A 13,437-nucleotide genomic window follows, 5' to 3' on the forward strand; every position below is an offset into this window, starting at 1 on the left:
TGAGAATATTAAATATATTCTTAGCATTGCTTTTTTTTAATGGAATCCTATAATTGGACATTTCCAATTTAGTTTTCTTTACTATGAATTCTTTACGATAATTTGACTTTAAAATACATTGGTAGTAGCACGATAAAAATTTACATCAGAACTTTTCTATATTCAGAATTTTTAACTACATTTTTAAACAATATTCTTCAATGTAATCCCCACATACACAGTGTTTCCTCTAACAAGCTGAAAATGAAAGAGGAAAAAAAAAGCCACAGCAAATACATCCTATAAATTGCAATTTATTTGCCATAGCCTTAGAGTAAATTGTGTACTGCTCCTCCATCCATATGATAAAAGTGCACTAAACATTCAATACATGTAACTGAAGAAAAGCAAAATGCTGTCAGATGGCAACAGGGAATCAGTAACACCTATCTAATAATAATTAAAAATTAAGGCATAATTCTATAATGCACAATTAGAGTGATTTAAATTGTAGAGCCATTACAACTGTTTTTGTTTTTTAATGTGATATGTAAATTAAGTAAAACATGTACTGCTTATTATAAAGAGGACCAAGTTCTGTGGACAGTTTCACAACAAACAGAAAACCATTTAAAAGTGATTTAACTCATTCACAGTAAAAAAAACAACATAAACTATGTAGCAACATAAAATTCACATCATCCCAAAATAAATTAAAAAAATAAAGTTGAGATATCTGTATATATAATTTAATTTAAAGGCTTGAGTGAACAGGAAACTAGAGTAAAGGGTGGCATCCAACATAATTAGGCAGCCTCCACTGAGGAGACCTTCATAATTTATTCTGGAGGCAGAAACTGACAATCTGCTTTTCTATATATTCTACAGTATTTCCTGGAGAAAATGATGGAATAGTGGAGAAAGCAGCAGCTTCTTGCACTTGAGAAGGACAACCTACCCACACTCTGAAATTATTTATTTTTAATACTTGGAGCAAGCTTTGTCTAGAATTTTCAGAATTCCAATAATAGATAGGAATACATGTTAAAAGTTTTTACACTAATATCAAGTAGAAGCAAAGGGGAGCAACTGTCAGCTTCTGAGTGTAATATGGTAATCATCTGTCTTTCTTTTGATGTGTAACGTTTTATGCACTCTAAGAGAAGCTGGGAGCCAATTCCTCCAGCTGTTACTTGCCCATTGATCCATTTGTTTTTCAAAGCTTATGCTCCCCAGTTCTGCCAAAGCAATTTCACTGCAAGGTTTTGTCAAATTCAGAATCAAACAATGATGTCTGCAACCAGTTCTTCTGAAAATGGGCCAAACAGCTTATACCGGAGAGCCTCAAGTCTTAATTTTGCACAAGCAATGCATCAATAAATTATTTCTTCCAGAAGAAAATACATTAAAAAATGAGGGTTCTTTTCCCAAGGAACAGTTAAAGCAGTTGGCTGTAGTATATTAAAGCATTGTCTCCTACACAATAGCCTGAGCTTTGATATGCACAAAATGCATATGGTAATGCCAATATGAAATGTATTTTACTCAATATATACAGTTCTAATTCTTTATTTTCTCTGCTCTTCCATTCTAGCTTTTTGAATAAAACAAGAATATTTATGGAAAAATAATGCATGGACAAATGGTATTGATCCTTCTTTCCCCTCCACTGGACAATGAGTGCCAATAAATAATTTATTTATATATACACACAACAATCTCTTATATCGCTACTAAAGTTTTCCTTTTTGAGCCCAACTGCTTTCTCCAGTGGCACATTTCACAAACATTTGATACCATCTTGATTCCCTCCTTCCAACTTCCTGCTCAGCTGCTTCCAACCAGCATTGTTTCATTCATTCCTATACAGCCAGCATGTTCTAACTAGACCACATTTATCAAGACAAGGAAAGCACATTGCAGAGAAAGAATGCACTGAATTAAATGTCAGTTCCAATTCCCAGAAGAAATCAAGTAGAAATTTGACCTTTCAGCATAGTGAATGAAAGGCATACTATGGTTTCTTTTCCAGGGGCTTTGCACAAATGAGGCTGAATAGGATGATTTCCCAGAGGTGGGGGTGGGGGCTATCTTACGCATGGAGATGCACAACGCCTACGACGTGATTGGAAAGGGCAGTTTACAAATGGCAAGGTTAGAAAATCTAAGGCTTTTTAAGAAAAAATCTAGAGAATGGCAGAAATGTAAGGAGAATTCGGTTTCGGGTCGAGAAAACTATTTTATATATATACGGGTGTGGATAAGCGACCTTTTAAAAAAATCCTGGTGTTCCTGCATTGGGGAGAAACCTTTAATCTCCAGGGTGCACAGCCGTACATGAAAGGGTTAATCTAGGCGTGTGCCAGTCAGTACGAACACCTGCACTAGGAATCAAAGACAACAGCTGGCAGGGAGGACTCTCAAGCTGTAAATTAAATTCCCCATATAAAGACGCGGACAGAAGTTTAATGTGTCTTTAACTACCTTGCTTGGCTAATGACTTTCACCATTGGACGGGCTATTTACTTATTTAGGAAATATAAACATTAAACTCACCCTTTGTGTTGTTCCCTCATCGCCTTTTATCTTTTATTCAGCCACTCCAAAGAAAGGAAAAGGAAAACGCCGCGGAGATTCCTTGCGGGTGTGCGTTTCGCAACCTAACGCAAACCTAACCCACCGCTGCGCCGAACAGCCACTAACACTGCGGCGAGGTCGGCAATCGCGGGCCAGCAGCGGGAGAGGAGGGGGAAGCTGCAGGACTAGACGAGGCGGAGCCCGCGCTGCCACGGCTCCACCTATTGAACCTGCAAACAACAATTGAAGAGCTCCGAAGAGACAGCACGGTTGGGAACAAAAACAGCGCGCCGGGGGGTGAGGGGCGTATTTAAGGTAGAACCCGAAATCCTGAGCCAGCCCGCTTCTCAGAGCTGTCAGGATGGCAGAATGTGGCCAAAATCCGCAAGTCATCTCACGGAACCATCAGTCATTTAGTTTCACGAAGACTGAGTAGGGTGTATCTTCCTAAAATGCTTGAAATGGTGGAACCTGAGGAACACTTGCAGAATCTGCGTTTGAAGTGGCTAACTTGTTTATTTTCTGGCTTCTTCAGGAGACATAGAAAAAGGTGGACCTGGTAAAGTTTGTCCGGACCTAATTATGTCCAACTAGTTCTGCTTAATGAGACGCAGCCTGTCCTTTGTGATAAGTATTACTGCAGATCGAATTTAATAAACCAATAAATCCCTATGTAGTCTCACTAATTTCCTCCCATCTCTTGATCCGTGCAGTTCTCTTTCCCTACTTCCTTCCTTTTCCATATTTACACTTGGTTAATATTTACACTTAGTTAATATTTACACATGGTTAGTTTAACGATTTAACCTCTTAAGGAGGTCTAATAGCACAGCTTTTCTGTTCTTCTTGCAGAGTACTGATTCAGTGGGCATCTACTCTGAAGTCAGTACTAATGTTAGTTGGTCTTAGGCCAGGTAGCGGATAGCGGCCTGAACCCCTACTTCGGATATTTAATTCTGAAAAAAAAATACACACACACACACACTTTATAAACTGTAAAACATCACTACAATAAAGAAGTAGGTACAACACAAGGGTGTGTTTGAACAAACTGAGTTTTGTTTGTTTGGAACATCTGCGAATATTAGGGAAAATTCCGGGGTGCTCTCCATTCCTTCAATAAACTAGCCAAGATAGAAGCAGCTGAATCTAGCTTCTGGTAAGAAGGTAGATGCCCCTTCTGTTATCCTGAGCAGCTGCCTGTAAGTTCAGCCTGATGGGAAAGGTGTGGTGAATGGCAGAATCACCTCTTCAGTGCTGTTAATGTTTTACTTTGTAATCAGTGCAGAATGGACATTCGATCAGAATTGGTACAGAGTAAATCTGCAAGTGCAGATATTATCTTAAATGCCATTAAATAATAATTGGTGGTGGTGGTAATAGCTCTAGTTTTATCTGAATACATTAATGAAAGCTAATAATAATAGCAGCATACATTTAAGGGAGCCTTTCTCAACCTTTTGACCCTGGAGGAACCATTGAAATATTTTTCAGGCCTCAGGTAACCCCTGCACACTCAGGCTCAAATATAGGCCACAAGTTACAAAATTATATTCATTTTATGTGTGGGCCTGTATATATGCATTAACAGTGTTCTTAAACTAAAAATAAAGAATGAAACTTAACTCTTTAAGGTGAAGTTGCCCAAAATTGAAATTTTTTAAATAAATTGTGACCTCCCAGGGAACCCCTAGTGACCTCTTGTGGAACCCTAGGGTTCCACAAAACCCTGGTTGAGAAACCCTGGTTTAAGGTCAGAATATGCAGCAGTTAAATTGTATCAGCCTAAATATAGAGTATCATTACATGCAATTCAGTTATCCCTTTTTATTCTTTGCAAGCCAATTTTTGGAAAGAAATAGTGTAAAGCACCTTGGGATAGTTTGATGGCTTTCTGAAAACAGAAAAGGACCTAATTTGATGTGGCAAAGAAGTAGCAAAAGAAATATTGAATTAAAAAATGGGCTGGACTTGGCCAAGGACTATGGAGAAAAACATTCCAGACAAAATTCCCCCAGTGCCTTGCTATAAGAGAGGCAGTAGGGCAGTGATTCAGGATGCTGCCAACTGTGCCATTCTTAACCCCCCCATGATCATGTGACCAGATGGTACCTATGTGGTCCTCCCTATGCACACATACACAGCTGCAATTTATGTTCACACACAATACACAAGAAACAGGTATGCACCAATCCTGATAAGACTCTCACAGACATATACATACAAACAGGAAACATATTTACACAACCTGATATCCATCGAGATGCATTACTTTGTTACACAAAAGAAACTACAGATGTTCCTTCAGCCACTGCTTCCACCCTTGTTCAAACCGAATTGTTTATGAAGTTATACAAAATCCATTCATTCATTCATTCATTCATTCATTCATTCAATTAAATTATGGCTTTTACTGACATGCTGATAGGACAGTATTTTGCTGCACTGAACTCCTTCCCTTTTTCAATCGTAATATCAGTAGATCGGGTACACATTCGATCAGGTGATCAAGCCAGGTGAACTAGACAGGCCTCACCAATTGATGTTTAATTTAATTGTTAGAGATCATTGGAGAAATGATCTGTAATTAAATTTTTCCTCTGTTCTGTTAACTAAGTATGCCAATCATAAGGTCCAGATTTCCTCCAAAGGTAATTAATAGCTTAAGTTACTATAAAATAGGAGAAGGAAGGAGTATTAGGTATGTTCGCCGCCTTGAGTTATTTATAAAAATAATAAAAGGCGGGATAAAAATTATATAAATAAATAAAATATAACAGGAAAATATACTCCGTACGTATTTGCAGGAATGTGCCACTTAAGCATACTAGTCTGTGATTGACACACTGGTATTTGCCAAAAGTGAATAATGGTGGAATAATAATAGAATAATGAATTTATTATCTGTAATAAAGAATAATTAGCTGTGAGGGATTAATATTTAACTTTTATCACACAATACTTGCCTTTATCCAGTTTTATCATTCATTTTAGAAGAGAAAATATCAATGATCTTTCTACTTTTTAAAGCCTATTTGCAAATACTGAAAATTTACAAATATTTTCAAATAACTTTTTTGTTAAGGATAAATTTTATGTTTAACGATAGCCGCATCAGGTCACATGCTGAGCAGGCAACTATATAAATTGAAATGAATAAACAAAATGTTCATTCCTGAAATTATAAGAAGCAGATTCTGTCAGAAGTAACCAAACCAAAGTTTGCTCCCCAAAACATAATCCGGAGTCAATTTTCAATACTAGCTTTTAGTTCCAATTCCACCTTAACTATAGATGGAAGTCCTCTTTAAATAATACTGTGTTCTTTCCCCATGCACTGTTCTAAGGAATGAAGTATATATATATATATATATATAAAAGTCTGGGATTCTGACACTTTGCATAATCTTCTTTCTCCTTCAGTAACAAAAAAGGCATTGTATTCAATTAGACTCACAGCAGGTGGAAACCCAATTAGTGTATCCATTCTCTTGGCTTTCTTTTTTCTTACACCCACACACCACCTTTTAAAAAATCTGAGGAAAATCTGAAACATTTCACAACTCAAAGCAAATTAACTGTTTGATCTCCAGATCAAAACATCAGCTGCACCACACCCATGTTTTCTTTTTCATATGTTGGGGAAATGGAAACTCATTATTTTTGGCTGGTTTAGAATTTCAGAATAGGAAACCAAATCTATAACAATGTCTGTACTAAGCTTTTCTTGTATGCTATCTCTTTTACACTGACAAAACTATTCTAGCGTGATTAAGTGTTGCTCTTCTCTTTTGTAATTATTATCTGAATAGGAATTATGAGAGACAATTCAGCACAGCAGTAAATAAAATTAATCCATAAAGAACAACATATTCAGCATTTCCTGCCTATTTCTTAAGTAGATTTCTTAGAAAATCTTACAAATTCTCTTGTCAAATAAATCATTTCTCCATTTAATAAGGTAGCATTTTGCTCTCTCTCTATTTTGAGCAAGTATTTGGTATCTGTGTTGCTTTTGCTTTCCCAGAAAGCAGATAGAAAGAATTATTGTGGGACAGGGTTTAGGATCTGAGTGTAGTTTATGCATCTTGTGTGATCTAGATGGCCCATCTAATCTTAGTTTAATACCTGGGTAATACTTGGATCAGAATCTTAGTATCATCCTGGCTGTACTGAGAAGTTGAAAAACATTCTGCAAGAAGGCAAGTGCAAGCCACACTACCAATAAAACTGCTTGGGTGCAGCCATCAGGAGCTGAGCTCAATTTTAACTTTTCAATACCATATTTTAGTTAGTGCTTCTGATGATACATAGGATGCTTGACCTGTTTTATTCTATTGAAGTCTCCAAAGTTTTAAACTGAATGTAGGACAAAAGGGATTTACTTAGTGAAGCGACAGCCTAAACAAACCATAGGAGTAAAATAGTTGCTTTTGACATCTACTAAAAAAAGAAAAGAAAAAAAAAGAAAATTTATAATATTTATGTCCTAAAATATGCCTAAAAGCCAATAGCCAATGATAGGAACTTGTAGCTGATCAATACCTCAGAGGCACAGGTTGCACAGCCTTGCATAAGAAAGCAGATGAGTTTCCATATGAGATTTTTACTATGCAGCCATTCTGCCTTACAGCAGAATTTAACTTGGTCCAAATGATGATGTCTTCTGTTTATAACCCTCCTGTGTTCGCTCACTACTTTTTATTTATTTTTAATTAGTATTATAAAAGATGTTAAAGGAAAATAGGACTACAGTAGCTGCAAAAGATGGAAGAGGCCTTCAAGGTTTTAACATAAAGAAAAGAAAAAAGTAGATAAAAGGAAAATAGGTGAAAAATATGGGAATTATTAGGTCACTCCTTGAAAACATCCATGATAGATTAGCACCAATAAAAGCATAATGTTCAAATTAAACTTAATGTATTTGCCAGCTGCTAAGCTGTTTCTCTCTGAGTCATTGCTTGTTGCAGCAACTTACACTCTACTTAATTCTAGAACTTAAAGAACATCCCAACACAATATTTCATTGGCTATAGGAGCATACCTGTGTACATAAGGTAGTCCTTGGTGAACAACTATTTGTTTAGTGACGTGTGTCTGGTCCTCAAAGCTGTAGCCGCTGCAGCATCCTCAAGGTCATGTGACCACAATCTGGGCACTTGCAACCAGCTCACAATTACGATGATCACAGCACCCCACAGTCACCATTTGTGACCTTCACTGCCGGCTTCTGACAAGCGAAGTCAATGGGGAAGCTGGCAGGAAGTTGCAAATGGTGATCACATGGCATCACATTTAATGGCTGCAACTGGAACTGCTGGAACTGCCATTGTAAGTTGGCATGGTCACATGATGTCACGCTTTACTACAACATCACTTAGTGATGGAGTTCCCAGTGCCAATTACTATTGTTAACAGAGGACTACCTGTATTTTTCCATGCAGTTTAGACGTAAGTGGCAGCACAGAAGTGTTTTCCATTTTTTTCAACACTTGTACAAATTCTGCTTCCATTTTCTCTGCTTATACAAGCAAGCTACTGTGACATCTCATAGGATCCAGCATTAGTTCCAACAACTCAGAGAAGTCTGTGGTGGGAATAAAAGATATGCCCTACAGATCACTATCCTGTTATCAGAAATACTACTGAATTTAGAGAAGCTTACTCTTAGGCGAGTGTCAGGGCAGCAGAATTGCAGCCGTAGTAACTCAGAATGTGATCAAATAATATCCTCATTCTCTTTGATTAGTCAAATATTCTTTCCCATTTATCTTAACTCTTTCTGATACAGAGATAATCAGAATGGATAATTATTTATCATTATTTCTCAGGAAGAAATGCTAGTGCCTTTTGTTGCTTGGTTCTCTTTTAGATTATGGAAGGACAATTTGATACTTTCTGCTTTTTTTGCTTTCATCTTTCTTTGCGCTCTCTTTGGGATGTGATTGATGGGGCTTTGGTGAGGCTGTTTGTCTTGTCCCTTTTATGACAGCACCTTTCAACTTCTTAATGCCATTCCTAGGTCTCCTCAGTCATAGTTAAGCAGGATGGGATTCTTGGCAGGGGCAAGTATCTGTGATATTTTATTCTACATCTGCTAGTGAGTTCCAGCAGTGTGGCACATTGATTTTAAATGTATTTCCAAAGAAAGGACTTCTGATAATTCCTGATTTTTTTCAAAAGACTGGACATGGTTTAAAGCTCAGAGCAGACAGCTGTAAAGGAGCAAATCCACAGATTTTGCAGAGCAAGACTGCAGTGTTGCTGCAATTCACAGAAAGAACAAGTATTTTGTCTTTCAGACTGAGGGTCTTTAGACCAGCTTTCTCTTTATGCTCCAAATAAGTCCTGAAGTACGATCGTTATTTTTGTTCAGAGCGCTTTCTCTAAGTCGATGCCAAGAACATACTTAAATGTCTTGCTGATTTATGGAGATTATTGAAATCAGAAAGAGAGGTACTAGAAGAATGATAAATGCCATTTTAGTGAATAATAAGGAATACTGAAAAGTTAAATGATAGAAAAGATAAAAACTGAGACCTGCTGAGAAAACTTATTAGGGCGAACTGACAACTTCACCATACAAAGCTGAATTTTAGTACTAGCCTCATCACATTCTTAATCTGCATCAACAGCTGGTATAAATTGTTATCCTGTCCATGACTTGGACTATCAAAATTAATTGTCTGTGCATTAATTCTTTTAAAAAATGTTAAATACCACATCCACTTTGGTAGCATAAATTGTGAAATTACTTTTAGAGAGTCTTCTTTTTTAAAAGAAGAATAACTTGCTTTGCAAATATACTGTACATTCTTACCTACTCCAATGGAAAGTTAATCAATACATCAATGTTTCATTAAGACAGAAATAACTTTCAGCATCACTCATGAGCTGAATGCTTTATTCAGCTATTCCAGTCATATATCAATTTAGTATAAGAATATTTACAAAGATCTTGAAAAATATGTCTATGCCTGCTTTTACTCATATTTTCTTAGTCCTGTTTGACCTCCTAAGAATGGAAAAAAAAATTCTGTACTTAGAATTTTAGTCGTATTGAGAAAAGAAGGGGAAAAAAATAGTTGTTGATAAATGTAAAGAAACGTCATGATTTTCAAAGCCACACATTTTATTCCTTTAGACATTCAAAACTCTTTTTGTAACCCATCTTTTAAATGCATGTGCATTCTTTGTAAGTTAAACTATCTTGGAATTTTCTGGTCTGTAAAATTCTGCCTCCACGTAGAAAAATGTCTACTTAAAACGTTACACACACATACACAAATATGGCGTAGTAATTAAGAACACAGAATGTAACTTGTATTTTATAAAGACTTCCTGAGATGCAGACCTGAGAACACTGTTGTATAGGCAATCAGTGGAAATCAGAGGGGTCACTTCATTGTGATCACTGAGATACACATTTACAGATAATTAACAAGCTATCCTAATTAACTATCCTATCTCATATAGGGGACAAATTGGAACAGATTAAAATATTTAAATATCTGGGTTTTGTTTTTCACGTCAGAAAACTTACCTTTTGCAAAATGCTCAGAAATCAGCTCTGAGCATACACATATTTTATTGATTAAGAAGTATTCTATATATTCCAGCAACAATTTAACTAAGTATAGCTAAAGCATGAATGCAGCATTCAACCACATGCCTTCCATCCATGTTGGATGGCTCCAAGTCTGTTGGCTTTCCATAAAGTCCTGAAAGCCTGCCTTTCCCCCTGGGCATTGGGCCCTAGTGTTGGATGAACTGATCTGGACGTGAAATATCCTGAATATGCTATGGTTGGCCTTAGATAAACCATATTTATCACTTAACACAATGTGCAAACCCTGTTCTTTAAACGGTTCACATTTTTCTGGAAATAAGAAGAAACTGAATTAATTTTGATGCTGATACCTCCTTCTTGCAGATGAATGTACAAATGTTCCTTGGACACTTTAGCATCCTTTGCCACCCACCCCTGCAAACTGTGAAACCTTTTCTTGTACTTTAGAGACTGAGGCATTCTAGTCTAATATTCTTCAGTGATTAATCACTACAATGTTAGTTCTATGAGCTTTTTGCCAAAAAGATAAAATCAATTACTCAAACTGAACTTGTTTTCACCATACTTTGGACAGATTTCCCAAAACTCTCTGTTTGGCAAGAAGATGAACATGGAAGCACAAAAGCATGATTTATAACAAACCCTCTTATAACCCTCGCCCAGAGTCCCTCTTTTGAGGGAGATGGGCAGCGACGAAATTTGAAATATAAATAAATAAATATAAATAATGTATTAATTTTGATGCTGATGCCTCCAGAAGGCAAGATGAAGACATCTTGAAATTGATTTTGACTTCTGCTCTGACTGTGTGAACATGCCCATGCAATTTTTGGACAACTGTAAGAGGTGGCTTATCCCAAAAAAGCTATTACCATATATGGGATTTTTCTGATTTCCAGCCTACCTCATAGCCCTGGAATTCCTGGTGAGTCTAAGTACTATCTATGACAGACCATTTTTAGCTTCTGAGTCCAGAAAGGTTCAGGCAGGTGTATTTAACTCAGCATTAACATAGAAGCCAACATTTGAGAAAGAAATAGTGACGTGATTATTTGCAAGTGACTTACATGTAACAGACAACTGTGCATAGATCAAACCAAACAAGACATCTAAGTAGGGTTCACTTTATTATTTTTACGTGAGAGGTGGAAAATATTTTACAGGGAAAAGCTTCAAGGGCTACATTATCATTCTTATGATAAAGTAAGAACAATAATGAAAGAAAAATCCTTCAAAATAAGCAAGTGCATCTGTCACACACAGCTTCCTTCTGTTCGTTTACTCTGAGTGAATCATGCAGCAGAGTTTATATGCAGCAGATATAAGTTTTTAGCTTCCATATAGAGAATTAAACACAAATAGTATAGCAATAGGTTCTATATGTTGGATACGTTATCCCTGTCCACTAAATTGTGTCGTTAATGGTGCAGAATAGAGGATGGTTCACCTTGTGTCCTACTTTCCAATTTTATTCTGCTACTGCCTTGTACATAAAGGGTGCAACAACCAAAGGCCACTCCCTCTGGGACTGTCAATGCTAATTACACACAGTACTGTTACTGGTGGCTCTGCAAAGTTCTGTGTCTTTTGGTAGATAAAAATGTAAATATCTGTCTGATGACAATGTATCTCTCTCCCTCTTTCCTTGCTTTTGCCTACTTTTTGCAATTTTTGCCAGTTAACTGTTTTTGATCTTGGCTGATAATAAACGTCAAGCTATGTTTTTGTTAGCTGAACTCTCTGTGTGTGTGTGTGTGTGTGTGTGTTTGCTTTGATAAGGATACAGGGACAGACTGGGAGGAGTCAGTCAGTTAGTGTTGGGTACAAACTAAACTGGGAGTTACCGACAATAATTTTCCAACACTATCAACTCTTTTTTTCCCCCTGGCCAATACAAAGCCATCTAAAAACTACTTTAAAAAACAAGCCAAAAATTCCTTCACCTCCACTTTTCTGTTCTTGGCTTATAACATATAAACATCCTATTATGGGGTTGTAGAAAAAGGACATCATTGGTGCTTCAGGATGCACATATCAGAACTAGGCTCACTCACAAATCTCTATTCTGCTTCTAGCTACTGCTCAAGTAGCAGCTCTAACCTGCAGGTAGGAGGCACCTGGCTAAGTTGCCTTTGTCCTTAATTGGCTGAAAAAAGGTGAGGCTTCCACTAAAAGAAAAATATATATATTCATTGATGTCACAGAAAAATGCCCCCCTTCAATCTACTTAGAAGAAAAATAATAAAAAAAATCTTCTGAATCTTGGAGACATAGTATAAAAGCTGTTCAAAATTTGTTCATTTATTTCAGCTATTGAAGCCCAAGATTTTTTAGGATATGCTTTTGCTGGAGAACTTCACCTTGAAAATAGCACATAGTTTTTTCTACATGCTACTATATAAGAATATTTGCTGGTTTTGTTGCAATGTAGTAATATAACTACCAATCTGAAAACTACAGGGATGCTTAATTAATGACTGTGAAATAAATGAATAAAATGTTTTGAAAATTACTGAGTTATCAGATTTATCCACAAAACGTTCCTACTAGTATTTTCTCCTTAAAGTAATTTACTCACACAAAATACAGGATCATCATAGAAAATATAGCAGAAAATGTATACTGGGCATATGAAAAAGTGATCTAGATATGTAGAATTTAAAAGGCACCAGCAATCCTTCAGATGCTCACAATTATCTTTTAGTATAGGTAGGGAGAACTATGGCCCTGAAGAGCTTTATTAAGCAGTCAGTAAGTAATCGGTTGTTTTAAATAGTAAACTTCTTTACTATGGAAGTAGTGCCTCCTATGCAGTATACCAAATAGAAACTATTGAGAAAGACAAAATAGTTTGGCTAAACTGGTTCCAGTCTCCTGATTCAAATCCTGACAATACTGAAAGACATGAAATGCTCTGCTCAGCTTGGGAGACATCAAGAACTATGTTTGGTTTCCTACAATTCTCTTTTTTTAGTTTCCTAGAGATAAAAGGCAATAGTACAAAAACAGTATAAACCAAATAAGCTTTCTTTTTAATTATGCAAATTATGTAGTAGTATTTGAGCAAGAGATCTGCATATTTCTTGAATTTCCCTCTACCCGCTCTGTACTTTCAATAAGTAGCTGCATGCACCAAGAACAATATGCTCCCAGTGGAAGGCTACAGAGTTTCATCAGTTAAATCAGACTAATTCAATACTGGAAAAAGGGAACTTGAATAATTTGTCAAGTTCATCCCTTCTCTCTCTCTCTCTCTCTCTCTCTCTCTCTCTCTCACACTCACACACACACACACACAGACAATAGAAAAA

At 36.5% G+C, this 13,437-nt stretch overlaps 1 protein-coding gene across 6 annotated transcripts in view; it reads right to left on the reverse strand.

Moving 5' to 3' along the window:
• DMD (dystrophin) overlaps window positions 1-13,437 on the reverse strand; it is an 895,878-nt gene that overhangs the window by 66,316 nt on the left and 816,125 nt on the right. The window contains exon 1 of one of the 6 annotated variants that reach the window (XM_063305213.1): window positions 2,536-2,673. The exons of 4 other annotated variants lie outside the window; for them this stretch is intronic. In XM_063305213.1, the coding sequence (XP_063161283.1) occupies window positions 2,536-2,555 (20 nt within the window). In that variant the 5' untranslated portion in view covers window positions 2,556-2,673. Of the gene's footprint in view, window positions 1-2,535; window positions 2,674-13,437 lie in introns of those variants that run through there. One more of the 6 variants, XM_063305214.1, reaches the window with a different exon arrangement.

Source organism: Candoia aspera, chromosome 5 (genome assembly GCF_035149785.1).
Source record: "Candoia aspera isolate rCanAsp1 chromosome 5, rCanAsp1.hap2, whole genome shotgun sequence".
Lineage (NCBI taxonomy): Eukaryota > Metazoa > Chordata > Lepidosauria > Squamata > Boidae > Candoia > Candoia aspera.